At 46.0% G+C, this 19,556-nt stretch overlaps 1 protein-coding gene across 1 annotated transcript in view; it reads right to left on the bottom strand.

Moving 5' to 3' along the window:
- Window positions 1-19,556, bottom strand: part of LOC141003995 (uncharacterized) — a 30,362-nt gene that overhangs the window by 3,723 nt on the left and 7,083 nt on the right. Inside the window, exons 3-5 of the mRNA XM_073475496.1 lie at window positions 19,150-19,260; window positions 18,363-18,682; window positions 16,881-17,139 (exon numbers count right to left, since the gene is read on the bottom strand). Coding sequence (XP_073331597.1) covers window positions 16,881-17,139; window positions 18,363-18,682; window positions 19,150-19,260 — 690 coding nt within the window. The remainder of the gene's footprint in view (window positions 1-16,880; window positions 17,140-18,362; window positions 18,683-19,149; window positions 19,261-19,556) is intronic.

The raw sequence follows: 19,556 nt of genomic DNA on the forward strand, positions 1-19,556 counted from the left end.
CCACCTGACAGACTGAGAGGACAACAAAGCACAACATCAGCTGTACAGACAGCAGCGGCAGTTTTGAATAACTTTATCGACTGATTACAAAGTAGTAGAGAAAGCTGAAGGACAGAACCAGGTGAGACCAGCAGGTAACAGGGGACAGAAATACAGGAAGTAAAACCAGGTGTTCAAGGTGTTGGACATGATCAGAGTCCTGATGGTGCTGTGATGTTTTGTCCCCGTGGTCTTCACAGTAATGTCTCCTCTCAGTGTTGAACTGCTGTTTGTTGCTTCTCTTTGTCACTTTCACATTTCTGGACGTCAAATTTAACATTTTCTTTGATCAAGTTCTTCAATAGGAAGTGAAGATTTGTTGAATCTGCTGAAAACTGATCATCAATCAATAACTGATACAAACTATTAAAGCTGCATTTCTTTGTTCTAAGTGATGAAAAGATTTGTTGTTTCTTTCAGCTCGTTCCTTCAACTTTCTTCTGGATCAAATAAAAACATCACATTCAGATCAATACTGTCAACTCTGATTGGAAATCAATCAGCTGATTGATGTCAGTCTGACCTCTGACCTGTATCTACAGTACTGACCTGTATCTACAGTACTGACCTGTATCTGCAGTACTGACCTGTATCTACAGTACTGACCTGTATCTACACTACTGACCTGTATCTACAGTACTGACCCTTGACCTCCAGCTCCACTTGTTTCTTCATCAGGATGTGTTCCTCCCTGTTGTAGACGGTGCAGGTGTAGATGTGTCTATCTGTGTATGTGGGGTATTTCAGGGTCAGACTGAGGTCTCCAGGTTTCAGCAGGTTTCTCTTCATCTCTGTTCGACCTCTGTAAACACTGTGCTGTTGTTCAGGCTGGTCAGAGCCGTTCTGATACACGTGGACCTTAGTGTATCTGACCCTCCACTCCACTTTAGCGTCTTCAGGCAGGTGAACTGTGGTTTTGCAGGGCAGCTGGACAGACTCTACCCCTGAATCCACCTCCACCTGGTAGACTGAGAGGACAACAAACCACAACATCAGCTGTACAGACAGCAGCAGGAACTGTGATGGTAACAGGACCTCACTGTCTCATCCTTCTCTTATAATTCCAGACCTCACTGTCTCATCCTTCTTTTATAATCCCTGCAGTATAATATCTGCAGTATTTACCTGTATCTACAGTACTGACCTGTATCTACAGTACTGACCTCTGACCTGTATCTGCAGTACTGACCTGTATCTACAGTACTGACCTGCATCTACAGTACTGACCTCTGACCTGCATCTACAGTACTGACCTCTGACCTGTATCTACAGTACTGACCTGTATCTACAGTACTGACCTTTGACCTGCAGCTTCACTTGTTTCTTCATCAGGATGTGTTCCTCCCTGTTGTAGACGGTGCAGGTGTAGATGTTTCTGTCTCTGTCTGTGGGGTATTTCAGGGTCAGACTGAGGTCTCCAGGTTTCAGCAGGTTTCTCTTCATCTCTGTTCGACCTCTGTAATCTCTGTTCTGTTGTTCAGGCTGGTCAGAGCCATTCTGATACACGTGGACCTTCCAGTCACCTCCGTCCCTCCACTCCACTTTAATGTCTTCAGGCAGGTGAACTGTGGTTTTGCAGGGCAGCTGGACAGACTCCGCCCCTGAATCCACCTCCACCTGGTCGACTGAGAGGACAACAAACCACAACATCAGCTGTACAGACAGCAGCAGGAACTGTGATGGTAACAGGACCTCACTGTCTCATCCTTCTCTTATAATCCCAGACCTCACTGTCTCATCCTTCTCTTATAATCCCAGACCTCACTGTCTCCAAGATGGCGGCGTGTCCAGAGGCAGCAGCCCAGCGCTCTCCTGGTTTTGACCACTTTGTTTTTGTTGTGTTATTTTTGTGTGTTTTTGCTAGTACATTAGCGGCCACTCATGTACAGTACAGTAGAGCCGATCTGCTAACAGCTGCAGATTATTATTACCTCTGCAATAAGGACAGCTACAACTGGGACTTCATATCCCCGGAGATCCAGCGCTCTCCCCCGTACGCAGAGCTCATCATCCCCCCGCTAAGGTGTCGCAGGAGACGGCGGCAAAGAAAACACAAGAGGGGCAAGAGGGTGGGGGCTTCAAGCTAAGCTAAAGGCAAACCCCACAAACCGGCCATCCCAAGCCTCTTTCTCGCCAACACCCGGTCGCTAAACAACAAAATGGATGAGTTGCGACTACGGATTACTTCACACAGGCTAAACCACTGTGTGATGGTAATAACAGAGACTAGTACACCCCAGACACTGCGATCGCGCTAGCCAGCCGCACTGCCTTCCGAACGGACAGGACCACTAACTCCGGTAAGAGAGGAGGAGGACTTTGCATCTACGTGAACAACAGCTGGTGTACAAACGCCATAGTCAAAGACACTCACTGCTCTACGGACATAGAGGACATCATGTTACAGTGCAGTCCTTTCTACTTGCCCAGGGAGTTTACATCAGTCACTATCACAGCTGTTTATGTACCACCGCAAGCTAACGTCAGGTTGGCATTGGAGAAGCTAAACCACTCCATTAGCCAACACCAGTCGATACCAGTGTGATAGCAGCAGGAGACTTTAATCATGCCAACTTGAAGTCTGTCCTGCTGAAACTCCACAAATATGTGAACTTCCTGACAAGAGAAAATAACACACTGGATCAAGTCTACTGTAACATCCCCAAAGCATTCAAAGCCAGCCCTCTGCCATATCTGGGAATCTCAGACCATCTGTCTCTGATCCCAGCATACAAAACTCACAGCTGTAGACAAAGACCAATTATAAAGACAGTCAAAGTATGGACTGAGAAAGCCACCTCAGCCCTGCAGAACTGCTTCGAGGACACAGACTGGGATGTTTTTGCTGAGGGAACAGACCTGGAGGGACACACATCAGCTGTCCTTTTAATAATTAAATTTCTGTGCTGAGACTGTTTCAGAGACAAAAAAAGTGCTCCCCAACCAGAAACCGTGGTTCAACGGCAAGGTGAGGACCTTGCTCAGGACACGGGATTATGCGTTTAAGTTTGGGGACCTCACTGTCTCATCCTCCTCTTATAATCCCAGACCTCACTGTTGACAGTCTGTCTCAACAGTCAGGGAGCCACCAGAGTGGATGCTGCCCATTTGCATGATGGGTAGTGTAGTAGTAGTGACATACCTGACATGAAATAGTGGCTAAAATGTAGTAAAAGAGCTCCAGAAACAAGAAGTCCAACAGCCAGGAGAACCAGGAGAACCAGGAGAGCTGTGGCCCAGGATGGGAATCGTGCTGTGGGAACCAGAAACATAAAGAACATGACCTCTGACCTCTGACCTGTATCTACAGTAGGTTTAAGGGTTAGTTGCTGACCTTTGACCTGCAGCTGTACGTCCGTCACTCTCAGTTCTCTCTCTATCCCCATACTGAACCCTCTGATGGTGCAGGTGTAGGAGCCGCTGTCAGAGAGGTGGAGTTTTGTCAGATGGAGGCTGAGGTCTCCAGTTTCCAGAGCGTCAGTCTTCATGGATGTTCGGCCGCTGTAAAGCTGGTTTTGGTCTTTAAGTTGGTCACCTTCCTGCTGACGCTGGTGGACGGTTGAAGGATTGAGATCGCAGCGGCTCCACACCACTGAGGGCTCGTTCAGTTCAAAAGTCTGAGACTCACAGGGCAGCAGGACAAACGGGTCCCCCTCATACAGCTCCACAGCTGAGGCATGCTGGGAAACTGTGAGGTCACACAGACAGAGAGGGTCAATGACAGCAGCCTTATTTCATGTCATGAGTGAATGTGGTCCTCTGCAGTGTGTGCAGCCTGTAAACTGTGCTGCTAAAGCTCAACTCAGACTGTGTGAATGAAGGCCAACATCTACATCCACATGTGACGCTGCTGTCAGCAAAGCATCATTATTACGCCTGTTAAGTTAAGGCGTAGTCTAGTTTGATCATATTTTATTATTTAGGATGAAGTTTAGGGGCTGCTAACATTTGAAGGTTGCACCAGCTGAATTAACATCATTATTATTAATAACGGTACATACGTTGCTCACTGCTGGTTACATGCACAGTAGCAGCTTCACTATGTTGTACATCGTATGATATGTGATCAAATAAAGATGATGAAGACGACGGTGGAAACATGAATCAGAGAGAGAAGAGTTTGAAGTTTACCTCTTGGAACTTCTTTGTAAGTCATGGCTGAATATTTAACTGATTTTGACAGATTTGATTTCTCGATGAGGACACAACTCACGTCTCCAGACTTCAGATCGAGATTTTTTTCTTGAAGAAAACAAAAAGGATCTTATTGTTTAGGAACGTTTTCTGTAATATTGTCAGATACTTAGAATAACAACCTTAGCCTTTGCGCTGATGTCGCAGAACACTTTGTCCACCTTATGTTCCCTTGTGTCGTTGTTTGGTAGCTAACGTTGGCTAGTTTTAGCCGTTAGCCTCTTTGCTAATGTGTAGAGACAACACAGTGATTAACACTGCCTGAAGAAAAGTGCTTTCACTGATATTTGACACAACAGTATTTTGGTTCAAGTGTCGGGACTCTGTTAAACTCTAACAAATGACTTTATGGCCACAGCAGGGTTGTGTTAGACCTTCAAAACAAAAGCTCTGACGTGTTTCAGCGATCTGAACTTGGCACTTCCATGACAGTAAACCAGCCACATTATAATACTTTGGCACTGATTGGTCCCCTCTTCCCTACGAGAAGCTGACAGACAGGAAGCTTCACCAACAGGAAGTGATTTAATTAACAAACTACAGATGAATAAACAGCCAGAACTGAATGAGGAACTTGATTTTGCTGCTTTTTGTCAACATTGAGTTGCTCTGTGTGAATCTTTTGTGTAACTGTTGTCGATGTTGTCGCTGCCATCTGCTGGAGCTGTTGTAAACTACACCCTCTGTAGATCACAACTCCAGCATCAGGTGGAAGATTCCTGTTGATGGGTCACAACTATAAAAGAGCTTTTTGTTCCATGAGATCTGTTCGACTCCCTGATGAAGACTTGATGACAAACACTTCAGAGTTTTTATTCTTCAAGGTCTAACATGTCCAAGCTGTGACAATAAAGTTTTTTAATAGTTTAACAGAGTTTTCTTGTGATTTTTATGTCTACATGTGTCATGAAGCGCTCCTGCCCTCACAGTTTTTAATCTTTTGTTCAGTTTGGACCGGAGTAGAAGAACCTGACGTCTCTGTAGTGCGATCCAACATGACACACCTCCAGTACCAAACTAATAAATGAGTTTCTATGGATCATTTGTGTGGACTTTGCCCCGTACAGCTGCTGCAACAGGCCATATAACTGAGGACAGTGTGACTGCACAGTCTTCTACACTCAACACAAATATAAACACAACACTTTGGTTTTTGCTCTATTTTTCACAAGTTGAACTCAAAGATTTAAGACTTTTTATGCACACAAGAATTATTTCTCTCAGCAGCAGTTTGTTAAAATGTGTGTTAGTGAGCTCTTCTTCTCTGCCAAGATAATCCACCCACCTGACAGGTGTGGCATATCAAGCTGCTGATCAAACAGCAGGGTTATTACACAGGTGGTCTTTGGACTGGTCACAATAAAGGCCACTCTGATATGTGCAGTCTGATCCCCTTCAGCTCACGGGAACAGCTCTGGTGGACATTCCTGCAGCCAACACGCCACTTTCATTGTGTTGTGTGATGAAACTGCACATCTTAGAGCGACCTTTGACTGTGAGCAGTCCAAACAACACCTGTGCAACAATCCTGCATTTATATTTGTACTGAGTGTACATTCATCAGGGTTTAAAGACAAGCATCATTATTACGTCTGTTAACAGAAGCCATCAGAATGTGAGCGAGCTGCAGGGATCTAATCCTGAAGAACAGAAGTGAGGACAGTGTGACTGTACAGTCTTCTACATTCATCAGGGTTTAAAGACACAGTGAACATCTGCTGCCTTCAATCTGTTCTTCATGTGTTTCTCTGAAGAAAACATGGTCCTGGAGCTGAAACACACTGATGAATTGACGATGACACAAATCCACATTAAAGACACGACGTTGGACTGAGGCGATGATCAGATCAGAGGGAGGAAGGTTATCTTACTGTGCACGAGGATCACAAACACCACAAACATCTTCCTCTTCCTGTCACAACTACAACAAGCACAAAGTCCTCTTTAATAAGCTCCACTTCAGAAACACATGGAGGACATCAGTTCACAGCCAGTCGTCACTGTCCTCCTGCTGACCGTCCACTGACACCAGGACTGAACTGCACCTTCACTTTGAGCTGTTTCCAGGAAATACTGCAGAACAGTCAGCACAAGCAATCGTAACACTTGGTGGGTGTGGTCAAGGTGCAGCTGCGGGAGAGAGAGAGGTGGAGAGGGCTCAGGAGAGCAGCGCCAGGTAAGAGAGTGGCAATGTTGGCAATGATTTGCTAATCACAATCTCCCTTTAAATGTAGTAGCATGCTGGACCTCAGATGGGAGATGGACAGGAGAGCAGCGGGAAGAAGCTGCAGGCAGGCGACTAAAGACGTGATCGGACCCTTTTTGTGATATGATTTATGGTGATTGCCTGTGAGCAATTAAAGCCGGGTGTAAAACCAAGAACTGTGTGCGTATTTCCTGCTGAGATTACCCACGGTAGCACTGCAAAGGCTACATTGACACCCAATGTGACTAAGTAGGCTAACGCACGGGAGGACGGACCTGCAACAGCTCCTCTGGGGAGATGCTGGGGGAGATCGCTGTGATGCACCGGGAACAGGCAGCAGCTAGAGGCGCTCAGCGCACAAACAGAGGCATACACTCAGCTGCTGCAGTCGCTGTTGTCTCGGTCGGGGGCAGGGTCACCATCTTCCCATTCTCAGGGATCGCCCTGCTTAAACTGCCCGACGCCCGACTACGGTGGCCCGCAGGATGATCATACCACTGGCCACGGCCCCTGCCCCACATCACACGCCTACTCGGCCCTCCCCTTTGCCCCGCTCTAATCCTCCCTTTGCTTTCCCTCCATCTCAGGTTCCAGCCGGGAACTACAGGTGCTGCTCTTGACCCCCAGGGGGCTCCTCAAGCGTCGGGGCAGGACACTTCCACCGTGAGTGCCCGCTCATGGAGGTCGGCCAGGTGATCCGGGTTGCTGGCCCTCCTACACCCTCCCCCGGTTCACGAGGGACATACAGTCTTCCGGTAAGGATTCAAGGGGGTATACATCAGGTTCCGTGCCCAAAACCCCTGATTGTGGGCATGGATTGGCCGGGGTTTTATAAATTAGTGGGGCAATATGTGGGGGTGCATTCACGACCATTAGGGACATGGGATATGTGTGCTGTGCTCAGTGGTGACGCGAGGCTGTCTGTCGCTGCAGACGGGGAGGGGGAACTGGTGGAGCACAACCACTCATGGAGGTTCCCTTTGAACTGTGTGGACTATCGCAAGGTTAATGATGTTTCACAATTTGATGCCTACCCGATGCCTCGGGCCGACGAGCTCCTGGATCGGTTGGGCACGGCTCGCTTTTTTACGACACTGGATTTGACCAAGGGCTACTGGCAGCTTCCCTTGTCTCCAGGGTCGAAGGAAAAGACGGTCTTCTCCACCCCATATGGTTTGTACCAATTCGTTACACTTCCGTTTGGGTTGTTCGCTGCCCCGACCACCTTCCAGCGCCTCATGGACCGAGTGTTGCGTCCGCATTCTGCGTATGCGGCTGCCTACTTGGATGATGTCATCATCTACAGTGGCAGCTGGGCCAAGCATATGCAGCAGGTGGCCGCGGTGCTTGAGTCACTGAGGCAGGCAGGGCTCACGGCCAACCCAAGTGTGCGGTTGGACGGGGGGAGGTACGGTATCTGGGGTACCACTTGGGTGGCGGGCCGGTGCGACCTCAGGTAGATAAGACCCATGACAAAAAAAGAGGTGAGGCGGTTCTTGGGGCTGGCAGGCTACTATCGGCGGTTCATTCCCTGTTTTGCAGACCTGACGAGCCTCATGACTGACGTATGACTGATGTAACACTGACCTCACCCGGAAGGCTGCCTCAGATCCGGTCCAGTGGACGGAGCCATGCCGACTGGCGTTTGAGAAGGTCAAACAAGCCCTCTGTGGGGAGCCTCTTCTCCACACACCTAACTTCTCTCTCCCTTTTCTCCTACGGACTGATGCCTCCAACAGGGGGCTAGGCCGTTTTGTCTCAGCAGGTGCAGGGGGTCGATCGCCCGGTGCTTTACATCAGCCGGAAGCTGTCCGAGAGGGAGTCTCGGTACAGCACTATTGAAAAGGAGTGCTTGGCTATCTGGTGGGCGGTTGGCGCTCTGCGCTACTACCTGCTGGGGTAGTGATTTAGGTGATTTACTGGCTGCGGCTAAGCCAGTAAATCACCTGTTGGACGAAAAGACTCATTCTTGTTCTCTGGTAAGGATTTTGACAAAGAAGTACTTAGTTCAGCAGTATATGAATCTTGAACTACTTATGGAAACAATGTTTTTTAAAAATTTTTATCTCATGTCGTCCTTTACTTTGAAATCTGGAAGGATATATTGTGATACCTTCAGTTCATTACCGAGATATTTACTATAAAAGTATCGTATGTTACATGGGTCTGGTTATGAGACTGCAGGCTGCTCCAAATTCAGAACCAGCGGCTCTTCAGAGCGGTTTCATGTACAGCTTATGCTCAGTAATAAAAAAATTAATCAGTCAGGCTTTGGTGGACAGTGATCTAATATTAATGAAGCCAAATTTGAGGGTTTAAGCTCATTGGAGCTGCATTCGGCTTGTTCATGAACCAACTCATTCCAGTGGTAACACTCTTATTAACCCTCTTATCACCTGGTCACTCAACACCACACAGCTGGTAAAGAAGTCCCAACAGTGGCTGTATGTCCTGAGGAGGCTGAGGACGTTTGGCATGTCGCCTGAGATCCTCAGCAACTTCTACAGCTGCATTGTTGAGAGCACCTTGACCGGCTGTATCACCGTGTGGTACGGTTCTGCTATGGACCGCAAACGCCTGCAGAGAGCGGTAAAGACTGCTGAGAAGATCACCAGGACTCCACTGCCCTCTCTGCAGAGCATCTACCACCGCAGAGTCCACAGGAGAACCGCCTCCATCCTCAAAGACCCCACCCACCCCCAGCAGACTGTCCACACTGCTACCCTCAGGCTGGAGGTACAGACGTGTTAAATCCAAGACCACCAGACTGAACAACTCTCTTTCCCATCAGACTCCTGAACAGCAGATAGGAGTTCACAACCACATTACAAACTCTACCTTTGTAGTGTATTTTACAGGTGAACTTTAATGGTCAGCAGGGGAGTAATTATGAAGTCATATATTTATTAAATGTCTTTGAAATTAAATAATGACCCCAACATGATTTAGTAATAATATTCTGCTAATGAGACAAAATATATTTGACTTTACTGAAGTGCAGAAGTTCATTAGGATCCAGTTGGAGTTTATCATGAGAAAATCTTTATTGAATCATGTGTTTAACACATTTTGTGATAACTGGGGTAAAATTCAGAGAAATGACTAAACATTGTTTTGTCACTAAAACATACTTAATTAACATTTACAGACCTGAAGTGAAGCGCTAACCTCATTACAACTGTTATCTTATATTATGTATTTAGCTCAGAGAAGCTTCACTGCTCTGTTTTATACAATGAAACTGTCAAGTTCTGTGATTTTTGTGACCACAACTCTGCCCAAACTTGAAAAACTGCTTGATCAACTGTTGAAGGATGCAAAGGACAACTCAACTCTTCTTATTCTTTGATTTTATTTTCTTGAAGATGGTTTTGGGTTTGATGGTTTCAACGGACATAAGCAGAATAATGGAATAGGTTGATAACCTTGAAGATAAACAGAAAAGACATGAATTAGTCTCAAATAAATTCCAATAAACACCAATAAACACTTTCCCTTAAAGTATTTCTAAAGAACAAATGTTAACATTTACTTGAATCTCAGAGCAAACAAAGTCATTCAAATTAACTTCTCAAAACAGTGATTAAAGTAACAATCCTACAGTTCAGTTTATATAATGATTAAAGTAACAATATACATACTTAAAGTAACATCATACTTAATTATTAAGTTCACATTAAAGTTTCAATAAAGTACATAAGCTTAAATTAGCATAAGCAAAATTATCCAAGTTAAATTGCATGTTACTTACTAACTCAACCAAAAAAGATGTGGAGAGGCTTAATCTCAACTCATCATCCACACTCAAAGTTGTTTTTTCAATGGGTGCGCAGGTGAATATGGTCCCTCCAATAACACGTGCTGAAAGTTTGGGTTCCACCAGCTCCTTTGCGTGCGGTCGCCCTCTGCAGGTTTGGAGTGGATCTGAGTGCATCTTGTGAATGTGCTCAATGAATTGGGATTTGACACAACAGAAACTAAAGACTTTAATCTTAAATCTTAGTACATATAGTTGTACATATTTCTAATGTACAGTATGTTTTTGGATCATACTATGCAACATATACACATATATACTGTAAATACTTGTGTTTATAATTTAAACATAGTATTTGATGTATGTGATTTATGTTGATTATTTTCTTATTGATTGATTAGTTGTTGGGTCCATGGAGAAGAATATAGATCAGTGTGTTGCTCAGTACAGACTCATAAATGCGTCGCAGACTTTTATTTTGTAAAGAAGAACGCGAGCCTCTCTGGAACCGGAAGTTCCGTGTGTGCTCGTGCCTCTGAAAGCCCGCCATCACAGCGGCCGTTAACTCAACACGGCTGATCAGCTGTTTTAATCACTTTGATCTGCTCCGACTGATGATGACGTGTGGTGACGAAACACTTGTGATATCAGGATGAACGTATCGATGAGGTCAGGATCGATGTGAGCGCGCGGGGATCTGATCAGCGCTGATGATGAATCGTAGTATTGATGATGATGAAAAACACAGAACATCATGGATTCTCATGGCGGACGCGCTGGCGTCTGATTGGCCCGCGGTGATGGACTGCGGGCCAATCAGAGAGCGCGATGCGGGAGGCTGCCGCTCCTAGCAACAAGAGAGTCGAGACTGTTTATTTATTTATTTATTAAAACAGGTGTGTCACCTTTAACACAGGTGGAGTCCGGCTCACATGTTTATATGTTTTTATATTTAACACTCTGTTTCCATCAGGAGGTTTAAACATGTTGATTACTTATAAAATGTGATTTATCATAAAGAGGAACATGTGATCGTTCTGCTGCAGGTGTTTACCATCATGAGATGGATCCAGATGTGACTTTTTAATCAGTAATGTCTTATTTTCTCACTTTTTATGGTTTATTATCTTTTTTAATAAAGTGCTGCAGCCTGCTGGGCAGACATCTTGTTTATTATTCTCTATAATATGGTGTTAAAATATTACTGAGGTGAATGTTAAAGTCACACAGACAGAGAGTATTTATTAGTATATAAGAGTTGTTTTTAATCTGACTGTTGATCAAATAAATGAATGTTAAAAAGTGCTGATTCAGCTCTGATGCAGCATGTAATCTGTAAAGTAACTAGTAACTAAAACAGTGTTTTCAATAAATGTAGTGGATTAAAAAGTTGATATCTGCAGAACATGGAAATACTCAAGTAAAGTACAAATACCTGTAAACTGTACTGTAGTGCAGTACTGAAAACTAAACGCTGGCAGAGGTAATAATCCTGCTGGAGTCATGTCGCCCTCTGGTGGTTGTTTACGAGAACATCAGTGATTAACTCTGATTGTCTGACAGGAATCTTCATCTGATATCTGAGCTCGATTAAACAAATGTTGTAATGGCAAATCAAAATACTGAGAATCAAAAGTTATAACTAAGAGACATGAAGTTAAATTATGAGATTAAATGTGATGATTATGAGATAAAACATCAGGATTGTTAAAAAATGAAGTCGACATGATGAGATTAAGTTACTATGAGATAAAAAGTCTTAATTATGGAGCATCTACATGAACGTCCTCCAGATATACTGTATAATATCAGCTGATCATTATCAGAGGGGATCTGCAGGTCTGTGTGCATGAAGGTGTGTGAGTCTGTGTGCATGAAGGTGTGTGAGTCTGTGTGCATGAAGGTGTGTGAGTCTGTGTGCATGAGGGTGTGTGAGTCTGTGTGCGTGAAGGTGTGTGAGTCTGTGTGCATGAAGGTGTGTGAGTCTGTGTGCATGAAGGTGTGTGAGTCTGTGTGTGAGTCTGTGTGCATGAAGGTGTGTGAGTCTGTGTGCATGAAGGTGTGTGAGTCTGTGTGCATGAAGGTGTGTGAGTCTGTGTGCATGAAGGTGTGTGAGTCTGTGTGCATGAGGGTGTGTGAGTCTGTGTGCATGAAGGTGTGTGAGTCTGTGTGCATGAGGGTGTGTGAGTCTGTGTGCGTGAAGGTGTGTGAGTCTGTGTGCATGAGGGTGTGTGAGTCTGTGTGCGTGAAGGTGTGTGAGTCTGTGTGCATGAAGGTGTGTGAGTCTGTGTGCATGAGGGTGTGTGAGTCTGTGTGCATGAAGGTGTGTGAGTCTGTGTACTTGAAGGTGTGTGAGTCTGTGTGCGTGAAGGTGTGTGAGTCTGTGTGCGTGAAGGTGTGTGAGTCTGTGTGCATGAAGGTGTGTGAGTCTGTGCATGAAGATGTGTGAGTCTGTGTGCATGAAGGTGTGTGAGTCTGTGCGTGAGTCTGTGTACATGAAGGTGTGTGAGTCTGTTTGTGAGTCTGTGTGTGAGTCTGTGTGCATGAAGGTGTGTGAGTCTGTGTGCATGAAGGTGTGTGAGTCTGTGTGCATGAAGGTGTGTGAGTCTGTGTACGTGAAGGTGTGTGAGTCTGTGTGTATGAAGGTGTGTGAGTCTGTGTGTGAGTCTGTGTGCATGAAGGTGTGTGAGTCTGTGTGCATGAAGGTGTGTGAGTCTGTGTACATGAAGGTGTGTGAGTCTGTGTATGTGAAGGTGTGTGAGTCTGTGTGCATGAAGGTGTGTGAGTCTGTGTGCATGAAGGTGTGTGAGTCTGTGTATGTGAAGGTGTGTGAGTCTGTGTGCATGAAGGTGTGTGAGTCTGTGTGCATGAAGGTGTGTGAGTCTGTGTGCATAAAGGTGTGTGAGTCTGTGTGCATGAAGGTGTGTGAGTCTGTGTGCATGAAGGTGTGTGAGTCTGTGTGCATGAAGGTGTGTGAGTCTGTGTGCGTGAAGGTGTGTGAGTCTGTGTGCGTGAAGGTGTGTGAGTCTGTGTGCATGAAGGTGTGTGAGTCTGTGTGTGAGTCTGTGTGCATGAAGGTGTGTGAGTCTGTGTGCATGAAGGTGTGTGAGTCTGTGTGCGTGAAGGTGTGTGAGTCTGTGTGCATGAAGGTGTGTGAGTCTGTGTGTGAGTCTGTGTGCATGAAGGTGTGTGAGTCTGTGTGCATGAAGGTGTGTGAGTCTGTGTGCATGAAGGTGTGTGAGTCTGTGTGGATGAAGGTGTGTGAGTCTGTGTACATGAAGGTGTGTGAGTCTGTGTGCATGAAGGTGTGTGAGTCTGTGTGGATGAAGGTGTGTGAGTCTGTGTGCATGAAGGTGTGTGAGTCTGTGTGGATGAAGGTGTGTGAGTCTGTGTACATGAAGGTGTGTGAGTCTGTGTGCATGAAGGTGTGTGAGTCTGTGTGGATGAAGGTGTGTGAGTCTGTGTGCATGAAGGTGTGTGAGTCTGTGTACATGAAGGTGTGAGTCTGTGTGCGTGAAGGTGTGTGAGTCTGTGTGCATGAAGGTGTGTGAGTCTGTGTGCATGAAGGTGTGTGAGTCTGTGTACATGAAGGTGTGTGAGTCTGTGTACATGAAGGTGTGAGTCTGTGTGGATGAAGGTGTGTGAGTCTGCGTGCGTGAAGGTGTGTGAGTCTGTGTGCATGAAGGTGTGTGAGTCTGTGTGGATGAAGGTGTGTGAGTCTGTGTGCATGAAGGTGTGAGTCTGTGTGGATGAAGGTGTGTGAGTCTGTGTACATGAAGGTGTGAGTCTGTGTGCGTGAAGGTGTGTGAGTCTGTGTGCATGAAGGTGTGTGAGTCTGTGTGCATGAAGGTGTGTGAGTCTGTGTGGATGAAGGTGTGTGAGTCTGTGTGCATGAAGGTGTGTGAGTCTGTGTGCGTGAAGGTGTGTGAGTCTGTGTGCGTGAAGGTGTGTGAGTCTGTGTGCATGAAGGTGTGTGAGTCTGTGTGTGAGTCTGTGTACATGAAGGTGTGTGAGTCTGTGTGTGAGTCTGTGTGCATGAAGGTGTGTGAGTCTGTGTGCATGAAGGTGTGTGAGTCTGTGTGTGAGTCTGTGTACATGAAGGTGTGTGAGTCTGTGTGCATGAAGGTGTGTGAGTCTGTGTGCATGAAGGTGTGTGAGTCTGTGTGCGTGAAGGTGTGTGAGTCTGTGTGCATGAAGGTGTGTGAGTCTGTGTGTGAGTCTGTGAGCATGAAGGTGTGTGAGTCTGTATGCATGAAGGTGTGTGAGTCTGTGTGCGTGAAGGTGTGTGAGTCTGTGTGCGTGAAGGTGTGTGAGTCTGTGAACATGAAGGTGTGTGAGTCTGTGTACATGAAGGTGTGTGAGTCTGTGTGTGAGTCTGTGTACATGAAGGTGTGTGAGTCTGTGCATGAAGGTGTGTGAGTCTGTGTGTGAGTCTGTGTACATGAAGGTGTGTGAGTCTGTGCATGAAGGTGTGTGAGTCTGTGAACATGAAGGTGTGTGAGTCTGTGTGCATGAAGGTGTGTGAGTCCCTTGTAGAGAAGTGAACAAATCCCAGATGAATGAACAGAAGTCGTCTCTTGTGTTATTTAATAAAGTGTAAATATAAAACCAGAGAATAACAGAGTGGATCTGTTTCAGCTGAAAGGTCGGCGCTCTGCACACCAGGGCGTCTGGGTGAGTCTGACAAAGAGCTGCAGAGAAAGTCACAGTTTATAGAAAACTATGATGACGACACAAACTGAGGTTTAGGTTTAAGATGCGATGCTTTGAACAGAAAGGTAAAGATTATATGTGAGGTTAAAGCCGGGGGGCCACAGGTCCTTCAAGTCTGAACTGGACTTGTTTATATCTGTAGACACTCTGTGAAGGTCATGAGACATTTAGTTACTACAGAGACAAGCTGTCTGTGCATCTGAGGGTGTATTTACACTTTACTGTCAGAGTTCAAAGGATCTAAACCACATGTTTCAGTCCAACCAACATGTGACATCACTCTGACATCACTCTGACATCACTGATCAATAGTCATCAATAGTGAGTGTGTAGACTGTGTGAGAGTCAGTAGGAGGAGTCAGAGTGAAGAAGAAGCTGACGAAGCGTCCTCCTGTCTTCATCCATCGTCCATCAGCTCCTTCACCTCCATTTAGTCTCTGATCCAAAGTCACATCAGATCAATAATCAAAGATTGACCAACAGACCGATCAGACAGATTGATCAGCCATCAGAGGAGTCGGATCAGTGGAGCTGCTTCTGTTCCTGATGTCCACTGTTTCATCTTTGATCTGAATGCTCCCTGCAGAGGACACAGAGGACAGTTAGACAGAGACAAGCAGCCAACCTTAGACAAGCAGCCAACCAGAGACAAGCAACCAGCCAGAGACAAGCAACCAGCCAGAGACAAGCAACCAACCAGAGACAAGCAGCCAACCAACCAGAGACAAGCAGCCAACCAGAGACAAGCAGCCAACCAGAGACAAGCAACCAGCCAGAGACAAGCAACCAACCAGAGACAAGCAACCAACCAGAGACAAGCAGCCAACCACAGACAAGCAGCCAACCAGAGACAAGCAACCAAACAGAGACAAGCAACCAACCAGAGACAAGCAGCCAACCAGAGACAAGTAACCAACCAGAGACAACCAACCAACCAGAGACAAGCAGCCAACCAGAGACAAGCAACCAACCAGAGACAAGCAACCAGCCAGAGACAAGCAGCCAACCAGAGACAAGCAGCCAACCAGAGACAAGCAACCAACCAGAGACAAGCAACCAGCCAGAGACAAGCAACCAACCAGAGACAAGCAGCCAACCACAGACAAGCAGCCAACCAGAGACAAGCAGCCAACCAGAGACAAGCAACCAGCCAGAGACAAGCAACCAACCAGAGACAAGCAGCCAACCAGAGACAAGCAACCAGCCAGAGACAAGCAACCAACCAGAGACAAGCAACCAACCAGAGACAAGCAGCCAACCAGAGACAAGTAACCAACCAGAGACAACCAACCAACCAGAGACAAGCAGCCAACCAGAGACAAGCAACCAACCAGAGACAAGCAGCCAACCAGAGACAACCAACCAACCAGACACAAACAACCAACCAACCAGAGACAACCAACCAACCAGAGACAAGCAACCAACCAGAGACAAGCAGCCAACCAGAGACAAGCAGCCAACCAGAGACAAGCAACCAACCAGAGACAAGCAGCCAACCAGAGACAACCAACCAACCAGGGACAAGAAACCAACCAGAGACAAGCAGCCAACCAGAGACAAGCAAGCAACCAGAGACAAGCAGCCAACCAGAGACCAGCAACCAACCAACCAGAGACAAGCAGCCAACCAGACATAAGCCAGCAACCAGAGACAAGCAGCCAACCAGAGACAAGCAGCGAACCAGAGACAAGCAGCCAACCAGAGACAAGCAGCCAACCAGAGACAATCAAGCAACCAGAGACAAGCAGCCAACCAGAGACAAGCAACCAACCAGAGACAAGCAACCAACCAACCAGAGACAACCAACCAACCAACCAGAGACAACCAACCAACCAGAAACAAGCAACCAACCAACCAGAGACAAGCAGCCAACCAGAGACAAGCAGCCTACCAGAGACCAGCAACCAACCAGGGACAAGCAGCCAACCAGAGACAGACACACAGACCTCTGTTCTGTATCTTCATACTGACCCTTGACTTTGAGCTTCATTGTCTTCGCTGTCAGGATGTCTCCGTCCTTGTTGTAGACTCCACACCAGTATCTTCCTGTGTCTGTGTCTTTGGGGTATTTCAGGGTCAGACTGACGTCTCCAGTCTTCAGCAGGTCTTTCTTCATCTCTGTTCGGTCTTTGTAATCCTGGTTCTGTACTTCAGGCTGGTCAGATCCGTTCTGATACAGGTGGACTCTCCTGTCTGAGGGTTCATAGCGTCTCCAATCCACTTTAGCGTCCTCAGGCAGGTCAGGTGTTGTTTTGAAGGGCAGCTGGACAGACTCCTCCCCCTCCTTCACCTCCACCTGACAGTCTGAGAGGACAACAAAGCACAACATCAGCTGTACAGACAGCAGCAGCAGTTTTGAATAACTTTATTGACTGATTACAAAGTAGTAGAGAAAGCTGAAGGACAGAACCAGGTGAGACCAGCAGGTAACAGGGGACAGAAATACAGGAAGTAAAACCAGGTGTTCAAGGTGTTGGACATGATCAGAGTCCTGATGGTGCTGTGATGTTTTGTCCCTGTGGTCTTCACAGTAATGTCTCCTCTCAGTGTTGAACTGCTGTTTGTTGCTTCTCTTTGTCACTTTCACATTTCTGGACGTCAAATTTAACATTTTCTTTGATCAAGTTCTTCAACAGGAAGTGAAGATTTGTTGAATCTGCTGAGAACTGATCATCAATCAATAACTGATACAAACTATTAAAGCTGCATTTCTTTGTTCTAAGTGATGAAAAGATTTGTTGTTTCTTTCAGCTCATTCCTTCAACTTTCTTCTGGATCAAATAAAAACATCACATTCAGATCAATACTGTCAACTCTGATTGGAAATCAATCACCTGATTGATGTCAGTCTGACCTCTGACCTGTATCTACAGTACTGACCTGTATCTACAGTACTGACCTTTGACCTGTATCTACAGCACTGACCTGTATCTACAGTACTGACCTCTGACCTGTATCTACAGTACTGACCTGTATCTGCAGTACTGACCTGTATCTACAGTACTGACCTCTGATCTGTATCTACAGTACTGACCTCTGACTTGTATCTACAGTACTGACCTGTATCTACAGTACTGACCTCTGATCTGTATCTACAGTACTGACCTCTGACCTGTATCTACAGTACTGACCTGTATCTGCAGTACTGACCTGTATCTACAGTACTGACCTTTGACCTGTATCTACAGTACTGACCTGTATCTGCAGTACTGACCTGTATCTACAGTACTGACCTCTGATCTGTATCTACAGTACTGACCTCTGACTTGTATCTACAGTACTGACCTGTATCTACAGTACTGACCTCTGACTTGTATCTACAGTACTGACCTGTATCTACAGTACTGACATCTGACCTGTATCTACAGTACTGACCTGTATCTACAGTACTGACCTCTGACCTGTATCTACAGCACTGACCTCTGACCTGTATCTACAGTACTGACCTCTGACCTGCACCTTCACTTGTTTCTTCATCAGGATGTGTTCCTCCCTGTTGTAGACGGTGCAGGTGTAGGTGTTACTGTCTCTGTCTGTGAGGTATTTCAGGGTCAGACTGAGGTCTCCAGGTTTCAGCAGGTTTCTCTTCATCTCTGTTCGATCTCTGTAACCACTGTGGTGTTGTTCAGGCTGGTCAGAGCCGTTCTGATACACATGGACCTTCCAGTCGTCTCTGTCCCTCCACTCCACTTTAGCGTCTTCAGGCAGGTTAACTGTGGTTTTGCAGGGCAGCTGGACAGACTCCGCCCCTGAATCCACCTTCACCTGGTAGACTGAGAGGACAACAAACCACAACATCAGCTGTACAGACAGCAGCAGGAACTGTGATGGTAACAGGACCTCACTGTCTCATCCTTCTCTTGTAATCCCAGACCTCACTGTCTCATCCTTCTCTTATAATCCCAGACCTCGCTGTCTCATCCTTCTCTTATAATACCTGACCTCACTGTCTCATCCTTCTCTTATAATCCCAGACCTCACTGTCTCATCCTTCTTTAATAATCCCAGACTTCACTGTCTCATCCGTCTCTTATAATTCCAGACCTCACTGTCTCATCCTTCTCTTATAATCCCAGACCTCACTGTCTCATCCTTCTCTTATAATCCCAGACCTCACTGTCTCATCCTTCTCTTATAATCCCAGACCTCACTGTTGACAGTCTGTCTCAACAGTCAGGGAGCCACCAGAGTAAAGATGCTGCCCATGTGCATGATGGGTAGTGTAGTAGTAGTGACATACCTGACATGAAATAGTGCCTAAAATGTAGTAAAAGAGCTCCAGAAACAAGAAGTCCAACAACCAGGAGAACCAGGAGAACCAGGAGAGCTTTGGCCCAGGATGGGAATCGTTCTGTGGGAACCAGAAACATAAAGAACATGACCTCTGACCTCTGACCTGTATCTACAGTAGTGTGATGGCCACAGCTGTGGCCACACAGCCATGACAACGGTAGCCCACTGCACTTACATTCACATTATACACTATACTATTTTGTTTCTATATTTATGTTAACCATATTTTGTTTATACATTCTATAAGTTGGTTTAACACTTAAGTATTGAAATAACTCACACAGGTTTGGTTGCATACAACATACTTTATTATTTGGCAATACATTAGTTTTATTTGAGCACATATATTTAGTT

Source organism: Pagrus major, chromosome 10 (genome assembly GCF_040436345.1).
Source record: "Pagrus major chromosome 10, Pma_NU_1.0".
NCBI classification, from domain to species: Eukaryota; Metazoa; Chordata; class Actinopteri; order Spariformes; family Sparidae; genus Pagrus; species Pagrus major.